The sequence below is a fragment of the Alosa sapidissima genome, chromosome 19 (genome assembly GCF_018492685.1).
Source record: "Alosa sapidissima isolate fAloSap1 chromosome 19, fAloSap1.pri, whole genome shotgun sequence".
In the NCBI taxonomy this organism is placed as follows: Eukaryota; Metazoa; Chordata; class Actinopteri; order Clupeiformes; family Clupeidae; genus Alosa; species Alosa sapidissima.
The window spans coordinates 4708939-4724920 of record NC_055975.1 but is presented as its reverse complement, the minus strand read 5'-3'; the positions used below and the strand labels follow the sequence as shown (position 1 = coordinate 4724920).

Below are 15982 nucleotides of genomic sequence, written 5' to 3'. Positions count from 1 at the left end.
GAGTGAGAATCTGGAGCATAAAGATATGAGATTCCAAGGCCAAGCTGGCAATTGTGGGCTTGCAGAAAACAAAAACAAACAAAGAAGTTAAAGGCTCTTACCTTTGCAGTTTCTCCCGCACGTTTGGGTTTCTGATCTCGTTCCTGAGGTCCTCGAAAGTTTGTGCAGAGGTGAGGTTGCAGAAGACCCGGTAGTCGTTATAGGGGGGGATTCCGTGATCGCGACCTCTCTGAATGTTCATGGCGGCCAGATCCAGTGCCACCGCGTGAGCCATGGAGAAAAGCCTCTCGGTCAGCTCTGTGTTCAGCAGCTGGGTGGTCACACGCATCTTGCCTGCGACTCCAAACAGGCCCCGGAGCAGGGGATCGATGCCCCCCTCGTTGACTATGCGGAAAGGTGAGAAGAAGGCTTTGTGCAGGGAGATGTGGCCCTGGGGGATTGGCTGAAAGTGCTCGTCCAGACGGTACAGGATGGGGTTGATGAGCGTGTGGCCGAAGCGGAAGGCCGCCGTGGCGAAGGCGTTGAGGATCCCCGAGTTAATGTTGGGGTTGTAGGCACGGTAGTCGCCCATCATCTTCATGCCCACTTCGCCCAGGATCTTGGGCAGCCAGTGGTTGTAGGTGATGTGCTGCATCTGGGCGCCCACGATCTTGCGCGCCTCGTGGTAGATGGTGTCGCCGTCCCAGTGCGGGTTCAGGCGCAGGAGCTCCGTGGCGACGCGGTTGTGCTCGCGGAACCAGACCGTGTGCATGGCGGTCAGCCCCAGCTGCTCGTTGGCCCGGTGGTCGCCGGCCAGAAAGCAGGGGATGGGGCTCTCGTTCTCGTCGCGCATGCACTCGGTGGGCGGCCCCGTGGCGAAGGGCAGCAGTGGCTTGCCCGAGCGCTGCACGATGCCCTGCCGCAGTAGTCCCCGGTGGCTCGCCAAGTCGCGGATCTCCTCGGCCTCGTGGTCCGAGCTGCCGTAGACGTTGGAGGCGTCGATGTAGGAGGTGAGCTGGTTGATCTGCTCGCGCGGGTACACGGAGTTCATGAGCAGCGAGGTCATGCCGCTGCCGCACACGGGGCTGGAGCGCACGAAGAACATGCAGCGCGCGCCGCTGCGCAGCTGCCGCGGGTCGTTGGGCGGGAACATGATGGGGAAGCAGGGCGCGTCGTTGGTGCACGCCTGCGCGCACAGCTGGCCGTCGGAGAAGCGCGACTGGCTGAGCGCCGCCACCGTCGAGTCCAGGTCATGGTCCAGGAACTGGCCCCACTGCATCAGCATGTGCGTGTAGCGGTCATCTGGCGTGATGGTCTCGGTGCCGATCATGGTGGTGGAGACCAGGCGTGGCAAGGGCAGCGGGTAGTTGTTGTGCCGCTTCTCAGTGATGCCACGTGGGAGGTTGAAGCCGTTGTCATAGGCAGGCTTGAGGAGACGCTCGAAGGCAGTCAGAGAGGCGCCCCACATGGGATGCTGTAGGTTGTTGCACGTACCATCGTGGCTGCGGTACTTCTGGTGGAAGCAGATATCGGAGCAGTTGTTGAATCGCCGGTGTGCTGTGCAGCCGGAAAGGTTGGCAATCATTTCCAAGAAGCGTGGAGACACCAGGTCATTATAACGGAAGGCTAGAAAGATAAAGGAAAACATTTATTGGCCTGTTGTAATGCATTTAATTATTAGTGCTTTGGATGAATCATGCAATTATATATCATGGAGAGAGCTTACTTTTAAGCATTACCCACGTTTATATCAAGTAGCTCAACCATTACCAGCCTAACCCAAAAAAAGGGAAAGCTGAGATACTATAAAGCCCCCTTAAATAGCCGCGATGACAGAAAAGCTTTTCAGAAGGAGTCAGCAAAAGACCTCGTCAAGCTTTGAGGAATCCAGCTGTGCAGGCCCATGCACGTATAACTTCCTGTGAAGGGTCATCTGTGCTAAGGAAACAGACACTGTCCAGAAACCTGAGCCCACCCCACCTCACCCTGCCTCAGCTCCAGGCAGTGCTGCTTATGTGGATGTAGCCTGACATAACCTAGCAGGGGAAAGGGTCCAAGTGGTCGGATGATAATCCAAACAGGCTACGTTGTTTTATGCTGGCGGGCTAAACCCCCAGAGTGAGCTGTCAAGGCCTTGGGGTGACAATGAGCGTTTGGCTGTTGTCACAGCCAGTGCAAACAGCCAGCCCCTCTCATCTGTGTCTGAAAGCGCCACAGTGTCCACTGGGCCTTGTATTCAAGGCTACCCAATATCCTTTTTGCGGCCGTTAAAAATGTGCTGTATGAATGGACAACTCAGGACAAGTCACCTGGTTATAGTCGATGAAAAGCATAGTATCCTGCCAAAATCACAAGTGCCTTCACAAGACCAAGCTGACATCATTACCAAGATTAATCCGTATGACTCATTAGCTATGAAGTTTTAATGATAACACACGAAAACAGCTGACCGGCTAACTTGCTGTCTGGTTATTAATTAAAGCTCTAATCAGACTAGCAGCATTTGTGGTACTGTAAGTGTTCCAGCTTCCAGCTTAATTTTTCCCAATTCTTTCCAGATGGAGGTCTAGCTTGTCACGAATTACGCCCACAGAGAACTACAAAAAATAATGGAGCACACCTGCACAAAGACCATTTAAAATGTCATTACTGAGGTTTACATTCTAACTTGGCCAGGCACAGCGAAATATTCACTACGCAGTCATGACATCATTACAACTCCCATGTGTTTCTGTAAACTTCGCTTGGAATGTGCAATGCTTTGGGCATCCCTAGGCTCACATCGCAGGACGCTCACCTGTTCCGTTTGTGTCGACCGTCAGCCCTTGATTGACATGTCGCTGGATGAGGAGTAGAGTCTGCTCAAAGATCTCGCCTGCCCTCGCCTGCTCCACCGTGTAGGGGTCCCTTGGGTAGCGGAAGAGGGCCAGCAGCTCACCTGGGGTCCGGGGCGAACTAAGGAGGACAGCAAAGCATGTTTACCACAGACAGAAGTGTCATAAGAATTGCCAATTGCAGAGAAGCATGGCTTTATTGTCCATTAAGCTGCATGCATTCTCAATGAAATTTCCACCATATACTGGCCTGTGGTCTCAAATATAAATATGAAGTCACAAGCAAAATAATTTTTGGGTAAAAAAGCCTCTGACATTAAACATTCCATATAATTTCCATAGCTGAGTGGCAATGGAATGCATGGGCTCAATGGGAGCCATGAGTCATATACGAGTCCCTCATATAAAGTTATAGAGGAGGAATACATTTCCTACAACTGAAATCATCTGTCCCAACAGAGTTACTGTATGAAGAGATATCTTTTTATGGGTAAAATATTTTCACCATCTTGGACAGATGCACTCAAAGCTGGACCAGTAGCCAAATGTTTGCTACCAGCAGGTCTGTCTTTGTTGACCAAATAAGGTTATCCTGTAATGCCAAGAGTGATAAGCTTCAATGTTATTAATTTAATAAAATATAAAATATAGGACAAAACAATAGGAGCCAGAAACAACAAAAGCTGCTAAGGCATTCAAGCGTGCAGCTGATGTCAACAACAGCTGTTTGCAAAATAAGACAATGAGCATTCTTCAGAAATATACAATATTATGTTCCAACATCCTAACTAATTTGGGATTGTTTGGATTCTTATTTGACCACAATGAAAAAGAAACAGCTCCTTTTCACTTGGCATCATTCCGCATTTCAGTGAGGATCACATGCCAACTTTCCATCCTGATAAGCATCATGTCTTCCCAGAAGTAAGTGTTCAATTTCCGTGAGACAAACACCGCCAACAAAATGATACCACTGCAAACTCCTTGACACTCAATCAAAAAGCTAGTTTCATTTATCAAGATGATACCAAGACGTTATGAATCCCCTGTGGTCTTAGATGTTTTGACTAGAATTGTGGTCTAGGATATAGAGGGAAACTCTGGCCTCAAAACAACACCAATGGCCATCTCCAGGCTATTATATCTGTGGTAAGGCCATTAGTGTCAAGGTGGTGGTCAGGGAGGCAATACTGAGATGCATTTGTCCTCTTTTACACAACACTAGAGCTTCACTAGGCAACTTGCAAATTAAACTGCTGCATGTTGTACACTGGTGGACAGATACATGTATGTCTGGCAAAGATGATGACAAGGAGAGACAGACAGAGCTGGAGGAGGGGGTCAGAGAGGAGAAAGGGGGAAAAGAGAGGGGCGTTCTGCTGGCCTTAATCTCTTCTCATGCTGTGTAAACAGGCCAAAGCTTCTGAATTAGCAATCTGCACGATGAGACAGGTTCTCTGTGATTGTCATTAGCTGGGCCGCAGAGCCTCGGTCGGCTGTGTTAAGCACTCCGGAAACATTCCCCTGGATAACCCATCTGTGGTTTCCAGCGCTCACGACCTGACGTGCTTCATCTCTACACGCTTGTCTACACTTTCTGAGATTGTTCTGGGGGCAAGGATCTCATCTGGGGAACATCCATCATAGGAGCACATTTAACGTTGTTTCGAAAAAAAGGCTTGAACATGGGAGATGTTGACAGGTGCACCAGAGGTTTGTTACTAAACTCTGCAAGGCTGGTGAGTTTCAAAATGAAGTGGCGTGGGATACGTTCTTGTCAGTTATTCTTTCAACGAATCATTTCAGTCCAAGGAGCGAGAACAAAATATTATGGTGTGTGTAGATGGGGGTTTCCTGGGAACCTGGTAAGTTGAGTCCAGCCTGTGGATGGCTAGTGGACAAGACCATGCTTAATGACACATGATTACGACTCGTACTGCAACACGACTTCTACAGGTGCTGCCGAGAGGGAAAGAGGCTTGACTGCAAATGTCTTTTAACCGGCTGTTCATTACTTTGGAGGATGAACATATCACAGCATATCACAGAGGCAAAACCCTCCACAATCACCTCCATCCAGACATAAACACTTTGTCGACCAGCACTGGTTTATAGTGACCTTCACACAGCACTCCACACTGACAAATACCACACTGCACTTTCATGCCTTAGTGTCTTGATCTACGGGACACGGGTAACTATTGACTCGACCACGCCACACAACTGCACATCTCTTTGGTGACTCAGAGCAGGGGTATTCTAGCCTGGCCAGGAGCCGGGCTGCCACGGGAGACTGGCTTTAAGATGTTCTGGGGAGGAGAAGGGGGACTTGGCTGCTCACCCGTCAAACAGATGTCTCCTGGTCGAGTCAATGGCACTGTTGACGCTACGGATGGCCTCCTCAATGGACCTGTCCACAAATGGATCCCCCTCTCGGCTGACTTGGGGCACTTCAAGAGGAGGGACAGAAAGGAATAAAGAGATGAACTTGAACCAAAGTACCATACGTGTGTAATAACACACAGGGACAGTCTTCTGGTCAATATCATTTTTTTTCTGCCACTTTGTGGCGACTGGTAGGTTACGACCGATGCCACATCAGTGAGATGAGTATCTAGAACATCTCTATGTGTGGTGTGTCATGTGGTAAGGTGTCATGTCATTCTTTTTATTTGTACTGTTCCATTTGACTTCCAAGCATATGGCTAGAGTCGGCTCACCCTCCACAGTTAGCACCATGCTGGCAGAGGAGTAGCCGATGGAATTTCGGGCGACACACTCATAGCGCCCCCCATCTGCAGGCCCAACATCATTGACCTGCAGGTATCCATCAGGGTTAATGTGGAATTTTCCACTCTCTGTTATCTGGACGCCATCCTGAGGGGTCAAAAAGAGGACAACAGGGTGGGGCTCATTTTTGGAACATGAATACAGGCCAATCCCACAAACACACTTAAGATACTATTTCCGCATCACCCTAAACACATTACTCATTAGTCATTCCATGTGAGTCCTAAGAACTGGCACTACACCGTGTTCATTTTCACAGCAATATATCAGAAGATAAGAGCAGGGCCAATTTGTCTGTCAGCCTTTAAAATAAGAGACTAGCACTACTAGAGAAAAGCTACAGTTAACACCATGTGTAAACAACTCCGCTCGCTCCATTTCACTTTCTGCCTCCAACCATCTCTCCCTCCTCCACCTTTGCATGGCAACACAGCCATTCCATAACTGATAAAGTCCGAGGGCTGGGTGATGATGACTGTGGCGACCATCTGCCAGGACGCTCTTACCTTGTTCCAGGTGATGACAGGCGTGGGCTCTCCCTGAGCACTGCACGGAATCTGGACATCCGTGCCAGACTCCAATGTCACATCCCTTGGAGCATTTGTGAAAACAGGCGTTACTGATGATTTAAAAACATGTGTTAATGATTACGCAAGAGTTTGGAGAAGTGCTTTGTATTGTACATTGTATTGTACATAGTGATTTGTATTGTACATTGTAGGGCAATAATCCTCAGCAAGTGGATCTCTCACAAAACATTCATTTGAACATTTTCCACTTAAAAGTAAAAGTGGTTGTCAGCCCAGTTGGATAAACACTAGACCAAGGCCACAAATTCATAACGATTTTAAACATCCAAGAGTAGTTGTTTGATGTTTGTCTTCACACCGTAAACAATCCTGACTCTTCCTTTTCTGATGTTTTATATCTTTCTCTCTTTGTCCCACTCTCATGCAACACTTAGTTATCCATCTTTTCCTGCAACTCAATATAGAATCTAGTCCTTGTGAAGGTGTCCATTATAGGGCATGCACTTTTGGCATGCAGTGTTTGTGTTAACAGCCATTACAACATGGAAAACATCTTGTCATCTTAGAATTACAGACTTCCTTGTTTCCTGGGTTGCAGTGCAAGCCTATAATTTTTCAGAGGCCATGTTTAGGTGGGGGAGGGGGCTCCGTTTCAGGCCTGTGACCGGGTGCCTTTTGGGGGGCATTGTTGTCGTAATTGACAGCTTGCCAGAGTGTGTAAATGACAAATTAGCTGCAGAAGGTTTGGCTGAGCCCCTCCCTACCACTTACAACCCCACTACACCAGACACAACCCCACTCTATACCACAACATTTCCATTCACTAACACAGGCAACATTTACAAGGCAGTTTTATCAGAAATCCAAGTTCACTTAACACATATTACCATATGACTTGAGTGGGACATATACAAATGGCAGATAAAAGCACCCATTATGTGGGATAGTACAGCATGCAGTAAAATGCAGAGACATCCATAAATCGCATGGATATTCTTCATGAGACATTTACATGCTTCATATATGTTTCATATGGTTTTAAGTGCAAAAGGTCTTCATATAGTTATGCATGCAGTACTACGTATGCAAGTTGTTCCAGAGGATATTTGTGGCTGTGGAGATCTGATTGCATTGTCTGTGCACAGCCACAGGAAGAGAGAGACAGAGGAGGAGGAGGAGGAGGAGGAGGGTTACCTCTCTGCTGGATGTTGAGCTGGACGCCTGTGGTGACGGTGCCCACGGGACTGATGGCTTGGCATTCATACTGACCCTGGTCATGAGGTGCCACGCGGGCAATACGCAAGGTGCCCGTAGAGAGTACCACATGCCGTCTATCATTTGGCAGCGGACTTCCTGTCAGGTGAAAGGAACAGAGTTGTTTTTCTTCAAGATGTACAGTATGTGTCAGCCAAGTTCTCCAGTCCATTATTCCATGTATACATTATAAATTAATTATACAGACATGGTCTTTGGAACAGCAGTTACACTTTCCTATTTGCACACCTATAAAGTAGTTCCAGTTCACCAACAAGTAACAAGTTTTTTGTTAAGTTTAAATGAACTGTCACTTTGTGACAGTTACAAATGAGTGGATTGAAGCAAGCACAGAGATTAACAACATGCAACTTAATTGCACAGACAGTAACAACATGTAACTTAAGTCTTAAAACCATTAACTACATTTGGACAATAAACTACTGTGACACTACAATGCTACGGCTATAAGGCAACATATTGATAGTGTAAATGCTACCTTGGGAACAAGAGGTATGGAACTAATGACTGGAACATGGAAAACATGGAAAACATGAACATATACACACATCAACACATTGTCACATTAACACCTCAAATGTGCATTATTTTCTGCTACTTCAATGCTATGTTCATGTCTTAATGATTTAATGAAGTCTTCTTACTAGTGCATGCTGACACCAGTAACACCATGTTGTCTGCAGACTTACAGCAACACTGAGTGCAAGTGAACAGGTAAAAGGAGGCTCCTGTGTAGGACTCACCTCCACGAGTCCAGGCTATGACAGGCTGAGGATATCCACTGGCCTCACAAGGGAAGTCCACAGTGTGGCCCTCAAGAACCGTCTGGTCCTGTGGCGTCACAGTGAACTGGGGGACAGCTGAGCAGAGGAGAGAGAGAGAGAGACACACAGAGAGAGACAGAGAGAGAGACAAACAAACACTAAGCTGTTTACTGGGTAATCTACAACTGATTATTGTTCTTTCTCTTTACTGCTCTTTTAACTTTTGGCAAGGTCAAATAATGCCACGGAAAAAAAAAATCTGGTAAAGAAATAAACAAAACCTGCTTCAAACCATGCCAAACACAAAATGTGCTTGTTTTCTTTAAAACAAACAAAAATAAAGTTCTTCTTAAAGAGAGGGAAAGCGCTAAACAGCCATGGGCAACAGTATTTCATTGCCAAGCCATTGTTTCACATTGAAAACACTTCACCAGAGTGTGTTAGTGAGTTAAGATGTCCGGCAAGCTCCAACTTGGACAAGGCCACACGCCCACAGTGTACATAGAGCAGCATGACCACCAAGCAGTGAGCCAACAACAATACGACTACAGCGGAGCCCCTGCGAGACATAGGCGTGGCCGCACGGGTCACTACAACCGCTATTCTAGCTCATAAAAGGACCACAAAGGTCGCCACCGAGTACTCACCCTGCACTATGATGAAGGCCGTGGCGTGGATGGTGTCCACCTCGTTGCTGGCGAAACAGGTGTACTGGCCCCCGTCGGCCTGGTTGACGTTCTGGATGTAGAGGCCACCAGAGGGGGTGATGTTGACGCGGTCGTCGGTGGGCAAGGCCGTGCGGTCACCGCGGGTCCAGGAGACACGGGGGTGGGGCTGGCCAGTGGCGCTGCACTCCAGGGTCACACTCTCGCCCACCAGCACCTCTGTGTTCTGCGGCTGGATTACGAAGCTGGGCCGCGCTGAGACGGTACAGAGTCAGAGATGGTCAGTGAATGTGTGTGTGTGAGAGCGAGAGAGAGTGTGTGTCTGTGTGTGTGTGTGTTTGTGTTTGTGTTTGTGTTTGTGTGTGAGCGAGCGAGAGAGAGAGAGAGAGAGAGAGAGAGAGAGAGAGAGAGTGTGTGTGTGTGTGTGGTGGGTAATATTAACAATAGAGTCTGGAAAAAAATCTGCAAAACTGAATAGGACCTTTGAGTTTGTGCCAAATACCAGCAAACCTCAGTGGGCTTTATGTAATCAAATGTACATTTACGTAACCCTCTTAAGGGTTAATGCAATGGATTTGTGAACTGCACTCTGGCGTCCGTCTGGAACCCAAACTCTAAACTGAGATGAACTTCTGAGGCTTGTAGTTGGGGGCAGCGCCACAATGACGTCCACTCCCAGGCTTACTGCCCGTAATCAGAGAGGACAGGAAATGCCAAACATCTGTCTGACCGCAGTTTCTATGCGCCATCCATCACTGCACAGCTGACCTGGGGGTCACAGAGCTCAAGAGGCAGACGCCTACTATCTTGCTGCAGAGGAACAAGGATGAGAGCCTACGTGCACTGTGTGTGTGTGTGTGTGTGTGTGTGTGTGTGTGTGTGTGTGTGTGTCCTATGAACTCTTGTCTGGTTTACAATAATAGCAACTTACATGGAATCTACAACTGTCATTGTTATATAGAATCGGGATGGATTAAAATACCTTTTCCCTTAAGTGACATATGCTGTACATGTGGGCTATGGTGCTGACGAGCCTGTGCATAGAGCATATGCACTTTATGTGCAAGTGTGACTGGCTGTCTTTATTTCTTGTTGTTATTGAGTGTGTGTGTTAACTATAATATTTATCATATTGTATAATATGCTATAATATACTGTGTGTTATTGATGAGGGGCGTGGATGTTGGCATGGGAGGGTCATGCATAACAAAACACTCACATGGTGTGCCATAGTAGCGCAGGGTGACCTCTGATGTCTTGACCTCTCCAGCCACATTCTTGGCCATACACTGGTAGACGCCCTGGTCAGTCTCGCGCGTGTCCTGGATCATCAGTGTGCCGTCCTCCAGCAGATTCAAGCGTGCGTCGTCACGCATATTCAGTGCATTGCTGCGGAGGAAATGGAAAATCAGCAGGCATTGACGTGCGGACTCGACTCGGACTCCAGTGTTTATCTAACACTGGCCACACCTTGCAGGAGGCATTCTTGCAGCCATGGTACAAACTGACACAGTGCAGTACTCCACACACAGCAGAAAAACATAAACACATTTAAGTGGACCAAGAGCCACTTCCAAGTGTTTATGAAGCACTGGTTACCCTGGCTGCCTTTACAATGTTTACTTGAAGCAACTTTAATTAGCTTTACATCTAAAATGTGGTATACAAATAAGCTTGCCTCATATGATCATTCAAACATAATGACATATCATCCACTCTATTAACTTCAAAATACTTTTGAATGCACCGAATACAATGAAAGGTACCGGTACTTAACTAGAAATGTGTTAGTAAGCAATTAAAAATGGCAATAGGATGTTAAACAGATCCCTGGGATGAACAAAGAATAATCATTTGACCAAATGAGAGCCACACAAGGGGGGATGTTCCTTGATGAACACTCGCAGACCTCCTACAGGGAGGTCATGGCTTTTGGGCCCCGGCCTGCAGGACTCAATGAGGAATGAGGGGGGAGTCGTTCGACAGACTGGAGCTCTTAATTTGCGGGGACCCCCCCCCCCAGCCTGTGGTGCAGGTCAGCGGTGGAGAGTAATTATGAGTAATAGCGACAGGCTCACTTGTTCCTCAGCCAGATGATTTGGGGCTTGGGGTTGCCCTCTGCGCGGCAGGTGAAGTACACCGTGTTCCCTGAGGTCACGTCCACGTCCCTGGGCTCCGACGTGATCCTGGGGACCTCTGGGGGAGGAGGAGGCCAGGAGGACAAATGGAAGAGAGGAAGGGTCAAGGATCAAAGAGAGATGAATAGATGAAGGGAGAGAGCGAGAGAGAGAGAGAGAGAGAGAGAGAGAGAGAGAGGGTATGACAGAGGAGGGAACAAAGACAAAAAGAAAGGCAGAGCAATCAGCATTTACCAGACAAGGACTGGCATGAGTACAGCTACTGGAGGCAATCACACCATAGAAGGCTGGCTTGAGGCGCTGGTGGCCATGTAAATGCCAGCTGGAAATCACCCTCTTTCCTCCCTCCCTCTCTCTCTCTCTCTCTCTTAGAATCTCTCTCTGTCTCTCTCTCATTCCCTTCCCCGCCTCGATCCCGAGGCAATGGTTTGGCACTCTGACAGAGCGAGTCATAATGTCTCGGCACCACACCAACCACACAGCGGCCACAGGCACAGTGACAGCCACCACACCCCTCTCCTTGCTTCCAAGGTCTGTGTCAAGCCTCAGGCCTTCTGAGCACCACAGAGAATTGCTGTAAAGCACTTCATTACATTTCCAGATATCCACAAACATGACGCAGAGGCTTGAATGTCTATCAAGCTAATAGCTAATAGCCTAATACTTTGCTAAAACACTTTGCTAAAACACAGAGCTAAGGCTAACTTGCAATGAACATAATTCACAACTAAATGCTTTGAAACAAAGACTATTATTGAGCTTGATAAGTTTCAACTTTTTCATGTCTTTTCCATGTGCAGTAAAAGCAGTGATAGTAAAGCAAGTAAGAGGTCGAACAGTGAGCGGTTAAAAATACAAATGATTCCTGCAAGAGTCTACTGTTGACACACAGTCTCTGGTGAGGCCATGTTTGTTAAGCCAACAGATGAGCAAGGAGGCACACATAAATCACTCCGTGCCCCTTATTCATATAAGACAGCCCTCAGTGTTTTTGACTCTCTCTATCTCCCTCACACACACACACACACACACACACACACACACATATACACACACTGTAGCACACAATGACTTAAGACTATTGACCAGACTGAGTGGGTTTCTACTATACTCCTTTGTCTGGCCACTTGATGGATATCTCTACTTTATGAACATTTAACTCTAAGAGCATCGCCACCCTTCCTGACTCAAGTACACACTTTAAAAAGGAAGTACAATAGATGAGCGAACAACAGCACTCCAGATCTCCCACGCAATAAAAACACTCTTTATGTCACTGTTGATTAAGTGTAAGCGGCACCACCCTCAGCAGTAGTGGTAAAGGCCACAGCAACAGCAGCAGGGGTGGACCGTGCAGGCAGGGGGTGCCTGTGGCCAGTGGCCTCCTTCCTTCCTCGACCACACGTCTCCCTACCGCAGACCCAGGCGCCTGGGCTCTTTAGCATGCCTGTCAATCACAGCCGACGGTGCCCGGCTTCAACTGTGACCACCACACGAGGACAGAGAGGTTTGTGGGTGCTGTTGAGGTGGCCGCTCGTCAAGTCCGCCTGCCCGGGCTGTTTTGACAGCTGGCTGCTCGGCTGGTGCAGTGTTCTTGCAGAGCATGAGAGCAGGGGTGGAGGGGGTTTATGGTGCCATTCAGAAGGGGCGTGCTTTTATCGTGCCAGCGCTGGAATCATGGAGGGGGTGGGTGGGTCTGGGGGGGGGGGGGGGGGGGGGGGGGGAGTTTTGCAAGCACGGGCAGGTCGGGCTGGTGAGGTGAGAAGTGAGTGCTGTGGGTTTGTGGAGCTTTGAAAAGAATTCACTTGAATTTCACTTGAATTTCCCCTGGGGATCAATAAAGTATCTATCTAAGAGCAGATGGAGGCTTTTCTTGTTATTTAACAAATGCTGCATTTAGCGTGTGTGTGCGTGCGTGTCTATGTGTGCGTGTGTGTGTGTGTGTGTGTGTGTGTGTGTGGAATGACTCAGAAGATTACAGAGGATTACTTGAATGTAACATGAAAGATTGAGCTACATGGACTGGCTCTTTATGTGAGGTGCACGGAGAGGTGGGGGAGAATGAAGGGAGGGGAGGGGAAAAAGAAATCAAACACAAGCAGGTCCTTTCATTAACAGTGAGCTTTATCTTAGCATGTGCTAAAGTCACTCAGCACCCACACAGCACCCATATAGCACCCACAGGTTTATGGAGCTGCATCTGGGTTGTGTCACTAACATGGGGAGGCCTGGCGTCTCACTCCACCAACCCCCCCCCCCCCCCCCCCCTACTGACTTGAGAGCCCTTAGTTTAGCAGATGGCCGGTGGACTATGGAGTGGCTACCTTCACCACTGACCCTTTTTGGAGGCCTCTGCTGGTAAAGACTGCAGCTGCCAGCTGGACTTGAACTTTAGCAGAGAGATAAGAAATGAAGTAAACACAGATCTCTAACTTCCAGAGCTTGGAGAAGAAGAAGCTGTATCATCACACAGGCTCTGAACTCATTAGAGTGAAGAGACTTTGGCAAGAGTGACATGTGACAAATCTTCATCTGTTTTGACATGTATTTTATTTACCGTACAAAGCCAAAGGGAAATGGGTTTGTTTTCTGGCTTAACACTAAGGCATGGGTCCTAACAGGTACAAGATCAGTGTTCACATGCTTGCTGCCTGGCTGACCTGGCTAAAACAACAGTCACATGCTTGCTGATCAGTATTGATCAGATCATGTTCCACATTTTCAGGAATATATCTGGATGAAACTGGCTTGGCCAATAGGAACAACACAAACATCACCATGAGGAGGCCAAAGAAACAACAAATAAGCTGAACTTTGCCAACTCTCTCAAGCACCAGAGTCTGCACTGCAAATCAAGTTACATAGTTACAGGCCATGTTTTGTTCTTCGCTGCAAGACCTCTCCTGTAAGAGCATTTGTTTGTAGGAATGTAAGACCGTATGTGCATGTGTGTAATGTACAGTATCTACACATATATGGACACCTGAAAGTCTTGTTTTCATTCAGTCTAAATGTATTAGTGTAATGAGCATGGATGCATGTAGACTGGGCATATCGACACTAAATTTATTGGTAACACTTTATAATAACTACACACAATTCATAATTTATTAAGCCTTTGTTACTTATTAGTTAATGGTTTGTTCATCATTAGTAATTTCTAATTTATCATCAGTAAAGCATTTGTTCACACAGTTATAAATAGTTTGCTCATAGTAAATAAGCCTATATCTTAAATATGTTTATACATTATTGTTAATACTTAATAAATTATGCAATAATATGTTTTTGATTAAGTAATATTTCCATTATTTAACAATACACATGCACTAATGATTAGTTAGGGTGAGGATACATATTTTATAAACCACTTCCTAATACTATAATTAATAATTAACTCAGGAGTTACAAGTGATTAGTTAATGATATTTCGTGAGCTCATCTAAAGTGAGGACGTTTTATGCCTTGCAACACATTTACAAATGAGTTATAAAGTTTACACTTGCATTTATTCATTAAGCCGACACTTTCACACAAAGCGACTTACACATGTCAATGAAATTAAAGGGCAAGGCCACATTGGTGGACGCTGGGGTTTGAACCCCCAACTTTATGGGTTACTGCATGTTAACTGCATGTTGATTGCTGTTTATAGACTTCAGTTCTGCATTCAACACCATAATACCACAACAACTCATCAGCAAACTTGACAAACTGGGACTCAGCACCTACCTCTGCAACTGGCTACTGGACTTCCTCTGTCAGAGGCCTCAAGTAGTACGTGTTGGCAACAATACCTCAAGCAGCATCACACTGAGCACAGGGGCCCCCCAAGGCTGCGTGCTCAGTCCGCTGCTCTTCACCCTGCTGACGCATGACTGCACTGCAACCTACAGCAACAATCACATAGTGAAATTTGCTGACGACACAACTCTGGTGGGTCTCATCACCAAGGGCGACGAGACCCAATACAGGTTGGAGGTCGACCATCTGACCACGTGGTGCAGGGACAACAACCTCCTGCTGAACGTCAGCAAGACCAAAGAGATTGTTGTTGACTTCCGGAGAGGTCACACCCAACACCTGCCACTGACCATCGACGGTGCTGTGGTGGAGAGAGCGAGCAGCACCAAATTCCTGGGGGTGCACATCAGCGAAGACCTCTCCTGGACCACCAACACTGCATCACTGGCGAAGAGAGCTCAGCGCCGCCTGTACTTCCTGCGGAAACTCAGGCGAGCAAGTGCTCCACCAGCCATCATGACCACATTCTACCGAGGCACCATTGAGAGCATCCTCTCCAGCTGTATCGCTGTGTGGGGCGGAAGCTGCACTGAATACAACAGGAAAGCCCTGCAGCGCATAGTGAACACAGCTGGAAGGATTATTGGTGCTTCACTCCCCTCCCTGAAGGACATTTACACCACCCACCTCACCCGCAAGGCGACCAAAATTGTGAGTGATGCAAGTCACCCCGCTCACAATCTGTTCGATCTACTGCCCTCTGGAAAGAGGTACAGAAGCCTGTGCTCCCGCACTACCAGACTCACCAACAGCTTCATACACCAAGCTGTAAGGATGCTGAACTCTCTCCCTCCTCTCCCCCCTCCACCCTCAGCTACATAACATCCTGGACATTGGACCCACAATGGCCACGTGCACTACTCCACTTGCACACTTGCACACTTGTACACTTTACAACTTGTTGTTGTTGTCCTGAAAACACAACACATCTGCTGCTCTTACATAACTTGCACCACTATGTCACTTTCTTTCTTACTTCGGTCAAACAGAACTACACAAGCCTTTTATTGGCCTGACTTTGCACTAGTATTTTATTGACTGTCTATGCACAATTTCAACCAAATTTTGCTGCTCTTATTTTTTTCATTATTATATGTGCCCTCTTATTTACTTACTTTTTTGTTTACTTGAATGTTATGTTTGTCTGTGGACTTAAATTGGTAAAATATGTCTTGTCTTCACCGTGGGATAGTGAGAAACGTA

At 47.3% G+C, this 15982-nt stretch overlaps 1 protein-coding gene across 4 annotated transcripts in view; it reads right to left on the bottom strand.

Annotated features, from left to right (window-relative positions):
* The window catches only part of LOC121693026 (peroxidasin), a 57491-nt gene that overhangs the window by 11168 nt on the left and 30341 nt on the right, over window positions 1-15982 (bottom strand). For all 4 annotated transcript variants that reach the window (XM_042072164.1, XM_042072165.1, XM_042072167.1 and 1 more), the window contains 10 exons: window positions 10916-11033; window positions 10057-10226; window positions 8820-9092; window positions 8152-8268; window positions 7328-7486; window positions 6110-6222; window positions 5534-5690; window positions 5155-5263; window positions 2777-2934; window positions 102-1605 (listed from right to left, as the gene is read on the bottom strand). In XM_042072164.1, the coding sequence (XP_041928098.1) occupies window positions 102-1605; window positions 2777-2934; window positions 5155-5263; window positions 5534-5690; window positions 6110-6222; window positions 7328-7486; window positions 8152-8268; window positions 8820-9092; window positions 10057-10226; window positions 10916-11033 (2878 nt within the window). The remainder of the gene's footprint in view (window positions 1-101; window positions 1606-2776; window positions 2935-5154; window positions 5264-5533; window positions 5691-6109; window positions 6223-7327; window positions 7487-8151; window positions 8269-8819; window positions 9093-10056; window positions 10227-10915; window positions 11034-15982) is intronic.